Raw genomic sequence first — 19,693 nt, forward strand, 5'->3', positions numbered from 1 at the left:
AATACCACTCATTTGACCTCCATGCACACCAACAAAATCCCTACAATGGCAAAAATTCTTATTTTATATAATAAGAAATTATTTTCTAGGGCAGATATTTTTAGATATTCAAAGCAGAAATAATATTTCTTTTGAGACTAAAGTATGAGAGTGACTAAACGTGTGTTTGAGAGAAGTGATGGACCCTAAAATAACAAAACCTGAGCTGAAGTCGCTGTTCAGGGCTGACAGAAGCCGCCCTCTCATGAAAGCTATTTATCAGTCTTCTTGGAAGCCATGTTTCCATTTATTTAAAAGAAAGCTTGTTCCTTGATTTATAGTACGAATTCAGTGGTGATGCTGAGCTAGAGGCAGAAATGAATTATTTTGCCAGAAAGGATTTTGTGAGCAGTAAAGATTTTCAAGATGCTTTTTTGGCTGTAGAGCTGAACACAGATTAAAAAAATCCTGGAAGGAGAGGGTCATTTCTATCATCTCTTACAGTGCGAGTCAGTCTTGGTAATAAACAGCATGAGATCTACATTAAACACTTCACGGCCCATTAATCTTGGACATGTGACATATTAAACAAACTCTACCCTGATGCTCTCAAATGCTGTCACAACAATCCAGATAAACAAGCTGCACAGGCTGACGGCAACTTAAAAGGCACTTGAATATTTCTATATTTATTTGACATCTATATTATTGCATATTTGTGTGTGTGTGTAAGTGTGCATCCCCTGAGGAAGAGCAGGTGATGTGTGTGTGTGTGTTTGGTGGATTGGAAGCAGAGGGAGGAGGAAACATTAAACAGAAGCTCTGTGTCCTGTCATCACACTGTCTAGACAGGACACCTCTTAGACCTAATGAGGTCTTTGTCCATCTGTATCTGTTTTACCGTCACACACATGCACACACACACACCCACCTCTGTATTTTTTGGCTTTAGTTCTTCCTGCAGAAGAGACATTTTTTTATTCAAGGCAATTAAAAGGTCACAGAGTTCACACAAACGTCCGCATGCATGAACACGTGTGTATGCAGGCAGTTTAGACTTCAAGCCTTTTCTGTTAGATTAGTTTTACACACTGAAAACATTGACTGATAAAATATGGAGTTTGCAGAAAAACAACTGCACACTGAGGATTCACAGTGATGTAAAACAATTTTATTGTGTTTTATATAATGATGTGCAGCAGTCTTGACCCATTCCTCATTTCTTGATGTATTGGGAGCCTTTGTTTCTGTTCTCTGACCAGATGATCCGTCACTGCTTCACGTTTAGATCCAGGCTCCGGGTAGGATTTATCACTCCATAAGACCTGCAGCTACAGATTTTAAGTCCAGTTCCTGTGTCATTTGGCTCACCTCAGCCTTTTCTCCCTGTTTCTCTTCCTTAATGGCTTCTTGACAGCCACCCCCCCAAGAAGACCATTTCTCACGAGGTTTTGGCCAACAGTAGATGAATCAACTGCAGGTCCAAATGCATCTCTCAGGTCCTGTGTCAGGTCTTTGCTGGGTTTGTTCCCATTTCTTAAGGGGATCACTTTCAAATAGCCTCCATCTGGTGTAGACACATCTTTCACTTGTCCAGTTTCCTTAAGTATTTTCAGAACAAATGGCACTCCATGCTAAAACATGCCAGGTTTTCAGCTAATAGCTCTTTAGGAATCACCTTGTTTTTGCAAAAATACCATTTTTTTGTCCTTTTTAAACATGGCGTTCGCAGTAGATGCAAGAAAACATATGGGAACAAATGATGTCTTTGAAACAAGCTGCTGGTAACAAAGAACCTAAATATCCAGTTTAAAATAAGATCTTTACTAAGCTTTTTGTGAAGTGTCGACACAACGCCGGTTAAATCCTTAAGTGAGAAGCCTTTTTCATGCTTGAATGTTTCATAGGTGAGATAAAAGTGGTTTAACAGAGAAGATAAAGTGAAAAAGCAGCCAATATCCAGAGAAACTCTTCAAAAAAGCTGGTGAACTATTGTTCAAAACCAGTTTAAACAATTACAAGAAAGTCTGACGTATCTGCTAATGGCATATCATATATCATAGCCTACAAGCACAACCCACAACAACATAGTATGTGTGCAGCAAGATGTGTTAGTTCACCTGAAATCAGACTTTTCAAAGGTCTTTGATAGATAAATCTTATGAGAATCTTCCTCCTCTTCCTTCTCCAGAAGTAAATCTGGATGCTCCAGTGATGGCTTCTACTTGGATGACAGGAACTCCATGATCAAATTCATACTGCATGGCCTGAACAGAACAAGAAACATTACTCCAACAAACTTAACAAACCAAGTCTGAATGACTTCAACTCTAATAAACACTTTAGATACTTTTTGTGGTGCATTAAGTAGAAATCAAAATCCCTCCTGCAGTGTGTGCAAACCAGGTGAAAAACCACAGGAAACGTTTGACCTCTGCAATTGCAAACAAAGGCTACTGTACCAAATATTAACATTGATTTTCTCAGGTGTTCAAATACTTATTTGCAGCTGTATCATACAAATAAATTGTTAAAAAATCATACACTGTGATTTCAGGATTGTTTTGTTTAGATTATGTCTCTCACAGTGGACATGCAAATTTCAGACCCCTGCATGATTTCTAAGTGGGAGTACTTGCAAAATAGCAGGGTGTTCAAATACTTATTTTCCTCACTGTATGTGTATGCTGTTAACTATGTTTAGACCAGTCATTTTACTTGTGTTTAGTAAAAATAAAGTGTAATTTTCTGCGTAGAGACACTTAATTCATCACATTTGTTGCTACAGCAATCTGTATCTAAAGGCAGCTTCATGTGTAAAGCAGCTAGGACACGTGGCAGAGTTGAAATCTATCTGGAACAAATCTGAAATTATTTGAAGCCATTTGTCCACTGATTGGTCAATAAAACTAAAGATGTAGGTAAATCTCAGAGTTAATCATGATATTGATTGAATAGAAAACAATCCAATGTTTTCTGATATTACAAATCCTGCTTCAAGATTTTGATTGGATTATTCAGGAGACAACTATTGATATGAGATGATATCACAATTACTTCTATTCATATCAAAACATAAAAAGTGTAAAGAATCCCATATTTTCTTTCTTAAACATTTCCAAATGATTACCGTATCCATGTTTGATCAATACTTTTAGAACTGATGCTAATGGATCAGGCAATGAATCAATGCTGCTCTATGGATTGTTACACAGCTAATAAAAACAGATCTGTGTGATTGCGAAATGCACCCCAAAGCACTTCAACAAAGGTCAATCAAAAGGCCAGATAATCAATGAACTAGACGCGCTGGTACCATAGATCCATAGATAGCATGTGGCAGTGTTAAAGTGAGTATACCTGTGTGAAAGAGGGCGCATCGTAGCAGCTGTACATGGCTGACAAGCGGTCTGCCCGCAGACACTGCTGAGGAAAGGCGCTGATCTGCTCTGCCAGCTCCACAGCTGTCTGTAAAGCTGTGGTTGCAGCAGAAAGCCAGTCAACATTGCGTCATAAAAGATTTAAACTCAGAACACACAAACCTGGTCATTCATAAGACAGAAAATGCGCACACACACACACACACACCTCTGGTCTCTTACTGTCTCCATTTTCCTTTTCTATATTTAGAAAATTGATGGTTCTTTAATGGCTGCTGCTGGGATTCTAAGCTTTCTACCACTCTGCCTCCCACAAAAAAGCACTGGACTGAGTCCAGATCAGTCCTATGGAAACACAAACCCCCATTCTGATGATACACTTTGATGCCTTCTTTGTGTGTTTAGGAGCTGCTACTTTTTTCCTTCGCTCTGATGTTAAACTTAGACTAAGTGGTCATCCTTCAGAGAGGCAATTAGGCTGTGGACCAACTGTGGGAAGAAAAACTTCCTAAAAGAATTAAACTAAGGAGGGAGGAGGGGAAATCAGACGTGATTGAGCTGTGGAGAACACATGGAGCCATTAACTGTGCGAGATCTTTCCTGTACTACTGTAACAAGGAAAACGGCACATGGAGATTTGTGCTAGCTTAATCTTCAGAAGCAGACAGTGCTAATGATGAGTAATAGATGCACTGTAGTGAAGTAAATAAAGAGAACAGATTCACTGGAACAAATTTACATTAGTTATGATTCAGTCTGTTTTGTTTTTTTTTTGCAAGAGTGTTCCTTACCAAAAGAAATAAAAAGTTCCCTGAATGAAAACAGATCCCAGGACTCGGCGTCTATATGATAGTAGATAACAATTTGTTCTGCATGCTGGCAAAACAACAATACTAGGTCAGTTTAGACCATGCTGAGCTAAAATGTTTGGCTCTGACTTTCAGAATAATGGTGTGAATTTCAAATGAGTCAAAAGGGTCCAAAAGTAACTTATATCTTGATCAAAAGGCATAAACTAATCCAAAACAACTTTTATACCTTGGCCATCAGGAACAACTCTATTGGCCAGTCCATAGACGAGAGCTTCCTGTGCTCCGATTGGTCGTCCTGTCAGAATCAGGTCAAGCGCTCTTGATAGGCCAATGAGACGTGGGAGACGCACCGTGCCTCCATCAATCAGGGGAACCCCTAGAAAAAAAAAAACATTTTGAAATTCATTGCAGTGCATCAAAAATATCTAATGCAACCTCCATTATGTTTATGTCCTTTCGCTTTGCTTTCTGGGAGTTTGTTCCAGACATGTCGAACATAGAAACTGAGTGCAGCTTCTCCATGTCTGGTTCTGACTCTGGGAACCGATAAAAAACCGGATCCAGATGGTCTGAGGGTAGTCCCCAATGACCTCCGTATATATCATTTGTTTTAATCTATTTTCGGTTTTATAGTTCTCATCTGTTTGCAAATTTTTTAAACTGTGCGCAACTTTTTTATTTTTTTTTTTATGGTGGATTTATTTTGGTTTGTCCACTTCTTTGTCCTGGTAGCTTTAAGGACAAACCACCTGTGTTGGACCCCTCTTTCTTTTTTAGGCTCTGGGCTTTCACCTCAGCTTATGTCTTCATCAGTATCTAAAATGAGTCTAAAATCATCACAGGAAATCTCTAAGATACAAAAATAGTCTGTGTACTACAGCTCTGCCATATTTTGAACTTTGTGTTCCTTTGCAAAACATGTCCAGAATATATTTGCCTGTAATCAATAAACCGACTTGTGCAAGGTTAAAGGAAAGTGAAGTACTTCTAATGAAAGGAAATAGAAACAACTACTATTATTTTGCACATTTTACATTCATTCATTTAACTTTGTTTTTATTTATTATAAATAATTAAAATTAAAATTATATTCTATTGGGAATAACACAGTCTACATCTGTTAGTGGAGCCATTCTGACACATTTCTCAACTTTATCTCTACTTTCTCGACATAAGGATATGAAAATTCACCATTTTATTCTCAGTCTCACTAGACGAATTCATATAAAGCTTTATTACCCTGTCCACCAGACAGCTAGAAGTAGAGGAGGAAGAGTGAGAGAAAGAGTACACTGTAAGGTACACTGAGCTTCTGGCATCCATCCTAATTTCTAAAGTACACCAGCTGCAACTGGCACACTTTCTTCTGTTCTGTTCCACACCACAATCCCAACTCCCCAGTTTCTCCAAATCACTGATTCTATCTGACCACCTCTTATTGAGAGCACATGTGTCCAACATGTTTTCATAACCCACATCATCAGCATCATGCTGCCTTTGCCTCCCATCTTGTGGGGTTGGCTACCCTCTTTTTCCATGTCATTTAAATAAATTAAAATAAAAAACATGGAATATCAGTGCAAATGCATGTGCGACCACATGCATTTGCATATGTGCGTGTGTGTGTGTGTGGGGAAGGGGGGGTTACTTCATCTGCAACACTCGATTTCACTTAATTTTACAGTCATCAGTCATTATAGGGAAAGAATTCTGACTTCACAGCTGTGACAGCTGAGTTCCTTTAGCTGCAGTTCAAATGTAAAAATGACAGATCACTGCTACACAGGTGCGTGCTTTAGAGAATATACTCGACTCAGACTTTCAGTATTGAACAAGCCACAAACAGCTCAGTGCTTGCTACATTAATACATTTATTCATGACTAAACTATATCACTTGTTCACTGGTGTTCTTGCAGCATTTTTTATTTCAAGATGTACCCGAGCTCCTTCAGAGGCTTTTCATATAAACCCGGCAGCTGAATATAACAGTCCCCGGTGACTCAATCCTCAGTAAACTTAATTAAAGCAAGGAGGTTTTCTCTATGTCACGTCCAGGAATTGATTACAGGAAAAGGCAGACAGGGGAAGAAAAGTGAGTGACGGAGACATAAGGCTGGTTGAACAGAAAGTGAGTCTCAGGAAGACAAAGCCTGACTCTAAGAAGAAGAGATAAAGAGGCAGGCTGACCTCCAGTCTGTCTGTCTGTCTTTGGTGCTGCTGTTGGCACCACAGCTATCAGCAACCGGAAGGATCTTCTTTCTTATCCTTAGCACCCGTCTCCAGCGCCTCCTCCCCTTCACCCTCCTCTTCCTCTGATAGTCCCGTCTCTGATGTGTGCTCTTTGACAGACCTGTACTTTGTCCCACATGAAGGAGAGTCATGTTCCTTGAAGAAGCTTTCAGCTTTTTTTTTTTTAAAAAAGTGTGTGGTTTAGAAAAAAACTTCACTCAAGAGGAAGTATTTGCCAGCAACCCTGATGCAAGATAATCAGTTGTTTTAGTAAAAAGTGGATTTGTCATCTTTGGCTCAATTATTAGCCGAACATTTGGAAAAGAGTGCTGCCTTCTTGTTGAAAGCAGATAAATCCATTGTCAAAATATGGCTTTTTATTCACAGAGATCAACATGAGTTTGCAAAGCCTATTATTAGATAACCAGATAGAAGAGGTGCTTTGCTTCCTGCAACACAGGATGTGTTAAAGTGTAGAAGTCAAGAGGAAAGAGGAGTCCTTGTATTTTATCTGCTAACAACACACAGATACCCTGACATAGCTGCTAAATCCTGAATCCTTCTTGAGTCATCACAAAATGTTGTATATTCAAACTTTGGCTTCTTAACTAACAGTGTGTTTGGGATTTTTCTTTTTTTTTTTTTAGGATAAGTTATCTGAATGTTTCCTATTGTGATTTCTTCAGTCACAATAGATGATTCAAAAGGTTTTTAAATGTTAAAGTTTGTGACAGTAAGATAAGAAAAAGGCTGAATGAGTACGGCTTATTTGGAAGTGCTGAAGAGAAAGCCTCTTCTCCCAAAAATGAGCTTGGCTTTGGTTTGCAAAGTGTCATTGGAACAAACCACAACATTTCTGGAACAGTGGAGCTAGCTCATCAACATCCTTTTACAAATCTAAAATTTGTTCTTAAGTTGTACTAACAAATTTTTTTGCAAAAATCCTCCATCGGATTCATGAAGATGTTTGTTACTTTCTTAACAGATTGATTAACACTAATCTCTCCATGTGTTAAAAGGACATGTCAGTTGGCCCTAGTTTGCAAATGGAAAAGCCTGAAAATGCCTATAAAAGGTCATGAGACAGAGGAACCGTGTGGAGACACAGACAGGTGAGACATAATAAAGATAAAAACAGTTTTATGTTCTAACAGGCAAATAATTACTCCCGTGTAAAGACAGACATCCTCATTGTGTAGTGGATAAAGAGGAAAGTGGTACACTGTAGAATAAATTTTCATCTCTCCTTAAATACTGAACCTTTTAAAGTTAGCAAAGCAAATTTCCACCTGCTGTGATCAAACACATCTTGCATCCCTTAAAGACGCAGTACGCAGACAGAGCTAGTGCTTGCATCTGATCAAATAAAACCTCCAGGTTAGTCTTAAGGTTGGTCAGTGGTGTTATTAAGCAGGAGGTCAAGGCATACCCTCCATCTCCTAATAAAACTAATCCTTAAATAAAAAAAATGAATAAATAAAAACACTGTTAAAGCTTGGCTGATTTTGTGTCATGCAACAGGACGATGATCCCAAACACAGCAGCAGATCTACAACAGAATGGCTAAAAACTGGTCCAGACAAATTTCAGACCTCAGTCTGATTCCAATGCTGTGGTTGGGACCTTAAAGATGCACTGCATGACTTTCCGACATTATACTCCAAGGACCATAATATTTTACTGTGTCCTGATACATAAAACTTAAGAACTGAAAGAAGATGTACTTTCTTCTTCAAGCATGTACTCTGTATGTACATTACAAAGTTACCATGACTTCAGTACCATGTCCCATGGGAGGACACGTGGTCCTCAGTTACTCATAACCCAAGAACACTGTGAAACATGACACACTCGGGTATTCCTGTTTGCTCCTGGTACTGCTGGCATCCCCACCACATCAAAGCTAAACCCACTACAATGGCCTCCCATGAGGGTAATGCGATTAAGTTTGATGTGGATTAACAGTTTCCGGATAACTCCAGACTACACGGACAGAGGCAAAAGATCAGACCTTCAATCGGAAGCTCACTTTGAAATGCTCACTGGGAATTTTGGGAAAATACTCCAGTTGGGCTGGGTCATAAATGAGTGCCACACACTTAACTAGTTTTCATGCTTTAGCCCCTAACTTAATATGAAGGTATTCTTTGGTGCACAGAGCACAATTATACAAGGCCACCAAGGCTGAAAATAAGGCCTTGAACCATGAAAATGAAGGCGTAGCAGCTCCTAAAAGTGCTAAATCACATGAAAGTGTTACCATGATCAGATTGTATTAGGATGGAAATGTAAAGACAAGATTCTGTTTCTTTGTGTAATTACTCATAAATAATTCCCATACACATTTGTAACATCCTTGTTTTTCCACCAGCACCACTGCTCCGTTCATTCATTCTTCATGGATAAAAAAAATCCAGCAGTTTGAGAAAGAGAGTGAGTTTGAAGTAAGGTGATGTAACTGGTGGGCTATGCCGCTCAGGTTCAAACTCACTCAGCAGGTGTTTGGATTGGCTGGTTTCATGTCAGTTTTTGGACTGCAGTTCGACTTGAAGATTTGTCGCCGTCTCTTTTACGCTTCATCCAGCTGCAGAGACATGACGCTGAGCTGGCAAGGCGGGAAAGGTAAGAGAAACTGACTGCAGGATGCTGCAGGTTAGTTCTGTGTTTGTTGGAAGGATCTCTATTTCACGGTGTAATATCAGAAGCATAACATTGAACATCCTCTATGCCTGATTTAGATTCTTCAATGAAATATTAGTAGTATTTTAAGTTCCATTTCCTGTGCCAGCTCTTTTTTTATTTTAGCTTTTTGTTTCTCCAGTTTTAAGAGCCAAAATAATGTTGGGGAATTTAGTAAGCGCTGTGGTTTTTCATTCAGGTCTTTGAAAATTCAAAGAGCAGCTGACACTAATACCAGATTCCTATGATGCAACCGTCTCCTCCCTCTCATTTCCTCCATGGAAGGGCAGAGGGGCCTCAGACAGGAAGCCACAGGTTTTGGCAGCCAATCACGTGCCAGAAAACTGTCAGATCCTTGTGGTGGCCGGTGGCCCACATCAGAGCACCATGGCATGCCTCTGAGAGGTTTTCAACTCCAAAGCCACCAGGGATTCCCTCGGGCTGCTGCCATCTGTGCCCGACTAAAAAATCGTTTTCAGAATTCAACCATTTAAAGGAAATAATGCCTGAGAGACACTGAATCTTTAAATAAGAATAACAGTATGTTTGAAGCAAAAGGGAAGGGAAGTTTGGCTTGTTGTCTACTTGTCCCATCCCATTAATCCTTCCAGCATTGCCTTACTTAAATCTTCATACTGACTACAACAAATACACACTTGAAAAGGGTCAAAATGGTGGCTGTGCAGGATTAAACTATGAAGAAAACAGCTATGAAAATGTTGAACCAACAGTCAAAGTAAAAATCACTCTGTTAAATGAACATCTGAATTAAAAACCACAGCTGGAGGAAACAACTCAAATGTGTTGACAAAAAAGCCCTGAAAATGTGAGGCAATGACAAGACTGAGATTTAATTACTGGGAGGAAATGTGCAACTTAATGTGCAAAAACCGCAGCAGCAACTCTTACTGCCTTCCAAACATACTTTTGAGCTGATGGAAGAGGTTTGAGTACAGGCCTTGGACTCATCAGAGTTGCTAAGTGAAGACTGACTTTTTTAATTTGTTCAATTCCAGATATATGTTGTTAATCAAGTGCTGAGAATACAACAACAGCATTATAAGTCTTCTTCATTTTAGCCTGAAGGGTAATAGTGGTAAAGAAATATTGATTGAAAGCATTGTTATCTGCTTATTTGAAACATTTACATCAAATACTTTTAGGTGGGGCTTTAAATTCTGGTGCATATGATAAATGTATTAGTCCTACATCAGACAGTAGTGGGAGGGTTCAAAGACTACCATGGTAAGAGGAATTTTACCAAAGGTCTAGGAAGCCAACATCAGAATCTTCTGCAGAAATAACACAAGTTCTCAAATGGAAGGTCAATAGAAACAGAAGGTCAAAGCAAGAAGAGGACACATGCTGATCAGTTGCAGCATTAAAACTATTGACCCTGATAGCGTGACTAGATTAATTTTGTCTATTGTCTAGTTGTAAGAATTCTTCTGATCAGAATCTGATCAGTCTGGTCAAAAGAATTCTTACAACTATACTGACCCTGATACAAAGAAGAAGCCCTGCAAGGTCCAGGCTGTTGCTTTGTGCCACCTTCTTTAATGATGTACCAGAACCAGTCTGATCAACAGCGGGCTGAGCCCACAACCTGCAGGGCCTACAAGATCCACCATCAGTGAACCAGGACACTAGGGAAACCTGCTGACAACGTATTTTAAACAGGAAATACAAAAATGAATCAAATCAGTAAAGAAATTAACAGAATTCCTTCTTCAGTAGTTTAGGTGAAGATTTGTCTCCCCTTTCTGTTCTTTATATATAGCACCAGCTATATAATTAAATATATGAAAAAAAGCATTTAAAAAAACATCAACTCTGATGATTTAACAAAGCGTGCTGTTGTCTTACTGTGAAGACAGACATACACACAGAAAGACGAGGGCACTGCCAGGATATTCTACTGTGAAATTACAGGCCTGAGATGATAATCCTTGCATGTTTACCCTCTAAATCTAGTACTGCCAGTAAATTATAGTAGAAAACTGTACTTATAAACACTATAGTTGTATTTTAAGTCTTTCAGCAGCATGGTTTAAGGAGTGAGAGCTAAATGAGAGACGCTGCAACAGTTCAACACTGGCCAATTTTACAGAGCGAAGGGGACCATGGCTTTCTGGGATCAGGATCGGCTTAACATGTTTACAGGAGAGGATCTAAAGTACTGCTTCATACTTTAAAAGTATAGCCGAGTCAGCGGGCAAACCACGCAGCAACATGCCAAAAAAGGAAAATGTTGTTTATGCGGAACTTTTGTGACATAAATAATATGTAAGCCATGTTTGGCCCTGTAGTGGAAGCCTGGCAGTTGGTCGTTTCCTCTTCTACTTATCAAGACTGCCAGGCAGACTCTAGCCATGATGCCAAAAGGTCACGGTCACCAGTGTTATCGCGTTACGACTCCATCCTCGCATATAAACAAGAGGAGGCTGGGAGATAACAGAGAACATAATAACAGAACCGAAAAATAGAAACACAGTCAACTTCCTGGTATTAAGACAGATGATGTATGCTCTGATGCAAAGAAAAGAATGGTTTCTTTTCTATAAGTAACAGAGTAAAAACACAAATGGAGCTGCATGACCAAAAAGTGTTAAACAGGACAAATATATGTGTAATTTCTAAAAAAATTTGTAGTTTGTTAAACATACACTCACCAGCTACATTATTAGCCACATCTGTTCAGTTGTTTGTTAACCAAAATAGCTAATTGGCCAGTCACATGGCAGCAACTCAAAGCATTTAGACATGAAGACATGGTCAAGATAACTTGTTGAAATTCAAAGCAAACATCAGAATAATGAACAACAGGGATTTAAGTGACTTTGTTACTCCTGTCAGCTAAGAACAGGAACGTGAGGCTACATGTCACACAGACTCACCAAAACTGGACAATAAAAGAAAAACTTGCCTGGTCTGATGATTCTCTAATTCAGTGGCATCATTCAGGTGGTAGGGTCAGAATTTGGTGAAAATAACATCTATCCTGCCTTGTATCAACAGTTCAGGCTGGTGGTGGTGTAATAGTGTGGGGTATTTCCTTGGCACACTTTGGGCCCCTTAGTGCCAACTAAGCATTATTTTAAATGCCACAACCTACACCTTCGGTAAGAAGACTTAATGCACCGTGTGCTTTATCCTGCGAGTACTGGGGCACCCCAGTACTAGCAAGGTTTACCTAATAAAGTAGCCGCATGTACACTGAGTGCAAAACAGTGCATAAAAAAGTGTGAGGGACAGCAAATCTAAAGAACCATACAAGCTGCTGAGGTGTTTTAGTTAAGTTAAACTTTTACGTCCCTTTGTTTTGACCTGAAATTCTGCAGCTTTACTTTAACATTGAATGTTCACCTTTAAAATCCCCTGAAATCCAGCTTATTTAAGGAATTACTTGAGCTGTTGTAAGCTATATGGCACCTATATGGCAATATCAGGCTCAAAAAAAAGAAGAAGTTTTGTAAGAACTCCTAAAAGCTCAAAATACCTTAAAAAACCACAGGGTCTAGCACTAGAGCAGCAGAAGCTCAGTCGAAAAATAAGCAGCCAAAAACTGAAAGTGAAACCTAACTTTGAGCCTTTCAGTCAAGAAGAAACTAATCTTTCAACCAGAAAAATGTGCACTCTGGTTTTAACCTTCTGTTTGTAGGACACTTTTTTCTTTTTATGTAAAGCATGTAGGTTATTCAGAAGAGGAAATTCTGGATCTCAAAGTTTGCTTGCTCATGACTGCCTGGCAGGAACTGGCCTTCTGTGTATAGAGGAAACAAGTGGATACGCAGGAGCAAATGGCACTTGTCTTTGAAAACTCCAGTACTCGCCCTGAGAAAAGAAATTAAGTTTTTTTCTTAATGTTTTTATTTTTTTATTTTTTACTCTTGCATGTTTCCTGGAAAATGGTTAAACATGTGAAAAAGCTGCATCTAAATTAAACACTTCCTAATCAGGCTATTGTCACTCACCAATCGGAGCAGACTTTTTGGGGGAATGGGTTAAATTTATGTATTTTTAGAAGATATTTGAAATTTGCATCAATAACCAGCACCTAGCTTGTAGCTTTATGAAGAGTTTAACGTTTTTTAATTGTATTCTTATATTTCTAACTTAACATCTGTCCCTAGCAGCAGCAGTAGTATGAACATAGCAGCAGTCAGATATACTATATCCTCTTTATTTGATACACCTTGCTAGTACTGGATTAGCTCATTTTGACAATACACACATTATTTAACTTTTTCTGTCACTTTTGCTGCAGTTAAATAATTTATTTACATGAAGTGATTATATTTTATTTTGAGCTGCCACTACCTGGACGATACAGTTACTAGCTGCTGATGTTGCCTGGCCAATGAAAGGAGTCCCAGCTGCCTGCTTAATAAGGTTGATGCCCAATGTAAGTGCTTCAGGCAGTGTGGGAAGGGTTTAGATTTTTCTGTTTTCTTTTTGTTTTCTCTTTGACTGGGAGACTTATGATTGTAGCTTATTTAAGAAGTTAGTTTATTTTCCCTGTATGCATTTCCCTCGTGTCACAGTTCGGTTGGTCAGTGCTTGTCTTTCTTGTTTGTTTTGTTGCCCTCTTTTATGGACCCAAAGGTTACTATGGCAGAAATTTTGATTATTATTAATGTTATAATTACTTTTAATAAAGTATTTTCTAATCCCCTGTCTGCACGGTCCATGACAGAACCACACAGCGTATTACAGCAGCATCGTGAGGTGTCAGACGTACCAAACCTGCGGCAGAAGACTCCCATGACAGCGCTCTCCTCCACCACCCTCAGATCTGCCAGCAAAGCCAGCTCCAGCCCTCCGGCCACAGCAAAGCCGCTCACTGCTGCTATCAGTGGCTTGGACAGCTGCAAGCGGGACGGACCCTGGAGGAAACAGCTGGATCAGTAAACCCAAACATACAAACGCACTTACGCTGGATGTTAAGCCAAATGACTTACAGTCCCTGTGCAAGAAATAAACAGTGAAAACAAGGCACAAACATTCTCAAAACAAAGCCGGTATATTTTCTACCTTTTTCATGCTGCTGCGTTTATCCACTAAAATGTTCCAGATTTCATTTTCTAATTCATTTCTCAGACTGTCAAACAAAAGAGTAAGAAATTATCCAAAATTTGGCTGTAGCTGAACAAACGAAGCACTGTGTATTCTGCATGAGGTACAATGCTATCATTTTCTGCAGAGGAGGTCCACTTAACCCCAAAGACTTTACATGCAATCCAAACAGATTTTATGGAAGCTGAAGCTTTTATAGCTTACAGTACATCATTCTTGTTATAATTCTGCCTCTTTCTCAAGCAACAGGAGAGCTCCACAAGCCAGGACTTTCTGCTCATGTACAGCACACATACACAACTGGAGTTATTGAGGCATTCCTATGATCCAGCGTCACTTTCTAAAACAAAATCTTCACCACATGTCTTCTTGAATATTCAAAAGTATACACAATTATTACTGGTCATATTTTCTGGTTTCATATTCAGTGGAAACCTGTAGCTTTCCATAACATCACAAGGAGATGTAGATATAAACCTCATACACACACAATCGTAACCCGAGCAATGCTCACCATTGGACCTGGACCCTTGGTGACATCTTGCTCCAATTTAAGAGGGGCTTTTTGATTGGCCAGCATCTTCAGATCATAACCAGCGCAGAAATTCCCTCCTGGAAGAGACCACAAAATTCCAAAGTATGGCAATTGAAAAGTCAGAGAGGAAGAAAAAATGATGAAGATTAAAATAAAAAAAAAAGGGGGGGGGGGGGGGGGGGGGGCTTCTGTGCGGATTGCAGTTTTATTTCTTTTGGCTCGCTGGAACAGAAATGCTTCTTTTCTCTGAAGAACCTAAATTCAATGCAAAGGCACTGACCATGCATGCGCTCACATCCACCATACTCTCATTAATAGAGGAGCAACCACAGCCTCTTACACTGGATTCATGTGGTAATTACAACAATGCCCAAGAGGCAAACAAGCACTATGTCACAGTTTCAGGCAGGGACCCATAAAACCCTCTTCTCTCTGTAATGTAATAGCAATGAAAATGATCGTAATGAAGACATGTGCCAGCAACACCCATCAACTAGGAACTTTGATTTCAGCTGCGGGTCAGTGCGGAGCAATTACAGAAACACTGTGTGTCCTGGTGTTTATGGGAACAGAGATGCAACAGAGGAACCTAATCCTTTTAGTCCTTATAAGAGGTAATGAGTACAAGCTGGAGATTTATTATTTACTTCTAATGTGAGCACTGAGAAAAAAAAAAAATTGTACTAATATTACAATAAATTAAATTAGTGAATACAATAAATCAAATAAAATTAATTACAATAAAAAAATAATAAAATAAATAGCGGTAAGATATAACTGAATATATCTGAAGCGTAACTAATTTCTTACATTAAACAACCAATGCTAAACATACAGAAACACTAGAAAAATATCTAAATACTAGAAAATAAGCAGCATTTGGCTGTGTACTCACCTCACTCTGCTACAAAGAACTATTGTTGCTGTGCTTTCTGTATCCTTGAAGAACATAAACCATTATATACTGCTGGTTATTTATGGTTTGTGTAATTCAAAACGATCGTGTATTTGGGTCACTGAGCACGAGTCAAAATATTGGGAAGCACCGTTTTAAGACATCCAGATCAGTTTGACTCATTACAGCTGGAAACACCTCAGACTGCCAGGTCAAGTCAAAATGGGATGCATTTACCTCAAAGCAAGTTTCATAAAGAATCTAAAACAGCAACTTTGCATCATCTCTTACACAAATCTTATTAAAATAAAAATACATCTTTACCGGTGAGGTATATAAACCTTGAAGGTGTCCACTGTGACACAGTTGGGTCTATGTTATATCTGACCAAAAACACAAGACATAAATCTGAATCCTTTGCAAATTCAAAACCTGCTGAAAGCAATTACTTTTCATTTTAAAAGTAAAAAAACAAAAAAAAAGCTGGCACTGAAAAACGAGAGCTGAGAGAGTGATTGTGTTGGTGCTAATTTGAACAAAATGGATTCCTTATGTTAGCAGAAACATTACATCCACACTGGAACCCACTCTGCTCGTCATCTCACAGCACTGACACACTGCTAATCACCTCGGAGGGTCAGTCGTCCTGTTTTGCCGGAGCAGCAGCAGAGGACAACCTGCTGACAGGAATGTGTGCCGGGATGATTAAATTTCCATTACAGGAATTGTGGGAATCGCGGAGGAGCCACTTTTGCTCAAACTACCTACTGTGCTGCTAATTGCTAACCCATTTAAGGCAAGCAAATTACTCTCTAACACACTGTTCTCAGTTCAGGGCTGAGAGAAGTATCCAGAACCATAATGTGGAGTGGCTCCAACCCCTAAAGCACCAAAGTATATACTTTGAGGCCACAATGCACCTCATACAGCAGACAGGCTGATCCAAGCTGATGACAGTATTTCCACTGTGGGAAAGGGTTCATTCAGTGTGTGAGGATTATTTTTAGAAGCATTAGGATTGTGACATGGTTCTGGTCTTGGGTGGCTGACACAGTACAGGCCACTACACAGGTGTGTGTGCATGTGTGTTTTTACTGCACAGGCATTTGTCTGGTCTCCTCAGTATCTTGCTAAAATCTACACACTTTGAGGAGGAAGGACTGGATATTTATATAACTCTTGTTTTAAGATCTTTTCTCTCAAAGTGAGAAAGAAACCACACACTGAAGCACTGACAGGCTAGTTTTGAGGGTTTTCATTACTTAATAATGGACTTGAAATTAGTGTTTTACAACTTGTTTGAAGATGCTTCTCATTTGTCTAAAGTCTAGATATTTTTCTTTTTTCATAAAATCTTACAAAAGGGTAATTTTCTTACTGCACTGGGAGATTATATTCACTTGATTATAGTCTGAATCTTTTCAATTTAATTGTTTTCTTTTTACTCATTTTAAGATAGCTATATTTTGCAGTGTAGTAATTGAACTTTCGAACTAACAAGTTAAGGTGAAATGTTTTTTTTTCTCTGATATGTGCTAAGAGTCTAAGAGCAAACCTGCTGCAGGTAATTAGTTTCACGATAGATGATTTAAGCCTCAGACTAAACATCTTCCTGAAATAAAGCAGCTATCCTGGAAAACAGTAAAAAGCTTGTTTTCATTCATCCATTCTCATAATTCTCTTACCTTTTCCATGCAGGACAGCCACGTTCAAGTCTGGGTCACTGTCAAAGGCCTGTAGCTCCTCCAGCAGACGTCTCGCTGTCTCCTGGTTCACCGCGTTACGTACCTCTGGACGGTTTATAGCCACAGTAACTACGCATCCCTTTCGCTCTGAGACCACAGTCTGACCTACAACTAATGACAGAGAATAAGGAAGATGCACAGATGGAAGCCAATGCATGCCACAGCGTTTAGGAAGGAGAATAAAGCATCACAGGAGGAGTGACAGAGGTGCAGAATGTAAATGATCTGGCTAGATTTGATACAAAAAATGGCAGGGAATGGGAAACTAGAGGAGATCATCTGGGTTGAGGTGAGGGCCTCAGCTCTTGCAGTGCGAATGCACCGCAGATTGTGGTTTGAGGTTGCAGCAGGCAGTTGACCTGACATTGTTTAGGTTCATCTCAGGGAATCCGTCTGTCAACCACACCCAGCGACAACTGCATCCAAGAGAGAGGAGCCAGGAAAACAAAGCTTCTGGGTGCATTTGGCTATTCTGAGGAAAACAGACTCCTAAAGCAAAACCAGTGAGGGATGAAAAGCAAAGGCAATTTGTCTCAGGTGTGCCTTCTACTTTGCTACACCTCAAACAAATAATTAAACGCTGGTGCAGTTCCAGTGAAGTGAATCACTTCTTAACTACCACTGTGTCAAGTCTCTTTCGGTTTTATTTCGGTAACATTCTAAAGCTGAAGTGCTGCAAAATTTTTCAAAGCTCTTTTCAAAGAAAAATCCAGTGTTTGCTATAACAGCAAGCAAATAGATTTAATGGTTGCTATCAAGCTGTTTGCAAGTCTCCTCTGGAATAGCATTAATACTAACAGCACTATCTTGGTCTCCTTTAGCTAACATGATTTAAACTACTGCATACAGGCAGCCAGGCATGCAGCTGCAAACATAAACATTTGATGTTTATAATACTAAGCAGGCAGGTGCCTCCTTTTGTTTTGGCACTGACAGATCCTCAAATTTGGACATCAAAAAGAAAATGTAATGTTTAAAAACTTCTCTTACTTTACTTCTATCAGTCAAATCAGGGAGCCTTGTCTGAGTAAAACTTTTTTTTGTTTGTTTTTTTTACATACAATTTATTATCCAATTGTTGGAAAGCTACAACTGGGTCTGGAGATACTTATTGTTGTGACCCTGGTACTGTTCATGCAGTCACTGGAATATTTAATGGCCTGAAGCGCTGTTCAGTGTTATTAATTACAACCCAGTTGTTTATGTTCTGTGTCCCGAAATAAAAAATTTAATCTTTTTGACCCTTTTTGTGTGTTATGAAATACTGCTTTGTGAAATGTTAGCATTTAAGTGTTGATGTGGTTTTGTAATATTTTGTAATATTATTTATTCATTGTTTATATGAATTTAGTGATTTTCGGGGGGGCTTGTTGTATTTTCTGTTGTTGCATTCTCTTAAATGTTTTGGGTTGCACCTCGGGGGAGCCTAGATTTGATAATCTTTGCTTGTTTATGGTAAATGCAGCTGTTATTGATATGTTACATTAATTTAATTGCAGCCGATGTGCTGGTGTGAGACACTGTGGCTGTCTCTGCTGCCTCCTACCGCCCATAATGTGTCATTACAAACTCACGCCTGTCCCACTCTTTTACCTGTCTTGTCATCTTCACCTCCAGTTGAGACGCTGTAAGATTTTGCCAAAATCGAAGTTGTTCCTTGGTACTTTCGAAATGTCCCACCTTGATAAATAGTGTCGAAAACGGGTTTCAACGTTCGTAAACGTTTTAGCGCCATAGCTAACGTCCGTTTTTAGACCCAGAAGCTCGAGCTCGGGAAGGAATTGGAAATGTAAGTGCTCACTAATGCATTAAAAAATAAAATAAAAACCCCATTTAGCCTGTTTGGAAACAAAGTGGTAAACCGTAAAATACTCAAAACAAGTTTGCTAGGAAGGTGCAACACTTTTAAACTTCCCGTCAGAAACTAAAACAAACTTCACAAGGTTCTGGGAAGACAGACGTTATGCACTGCAGTAGTAAAAACTGAAACAAACAGCAAGGGGCGACATTTACCCTGTTAAGTCCACTGTTTCTCCCGCATTTAACGCTTTCATTTTTTGTTCTTTTCCAAAAATAATCTCCTTATATATACACATTTCGTATATTCTAATTTGATCCATTATAATTCCACTCCACTATAAGCTATAGTCATATGAAAGTTGTTTTTAAATTTACTTTCAAGGTTTAGATTTTTATTATTTCAGATACAACACATCATTAAGGTTTAAACATCTGGTTTCCAAACCTCTTGAATCCTGAAATTTAAAAAAAAAAAAGCAGGTTGGAAATCTGGTCAAATTCTAGATGTAATTCACTTTTTGTTTTTGTTTGTTTTGCTTTTTACTTTTTACTTAAATTTCAG

The 19,693-nt window shown here is 39.0% G+C and overlaps 1 protein-coding gene across 1 annotated transcript; it reads right to left on the minus strand.

Annotated features, from left to right (window-relative positions):
- Positions 1–1,062: 1,062 nt before the first annotated feature.
- Positions 1,063–19,262, minus strand: zgc:101569 (uncharacterized protein LOC449822 homolog). The gene is made up of 7 exons (XM_041968952.1): positions 18,925–19,262; positions 17,272–17,442; positions 14,671–14,768; positions 13,822–13,966; positions 4,398–4,547; positions 3,340–3,455; positions 1,063–2,246 (listed from the first exon to the last, which is right to left on the minus strand). The coding sequence occupies exons 1-7, from the start codon at positions 19,064–19,066 to the stop codon at positions 2,139–2,141; spliced, it is 930 nt and encodes a 309-aa protein (XP_041824886.1). The 5' UTR covers positions 19,067–19,262; the 3' UTR covers positions 1,063–2,138.
- Between the last annotated feature and the right edge of the window lie 431 nt (positions 19,263–19,693).

The sequence above is a fragment of the Melanotaenia boesemani genome, chromosome 18, assembly GCF_017639745.1.
Source record: "Melanotaenia boesemani isolate fMelBoe1 chromosome 18, fMelBoe1.pri, whole genome shotgun sequence".
NCBI lineage: Eukaryota > Metazoa > Chordata > Actinopteri > Atheriniformes > Melanotaeniidae > Melanotaenia > Melanotaenia boesemani.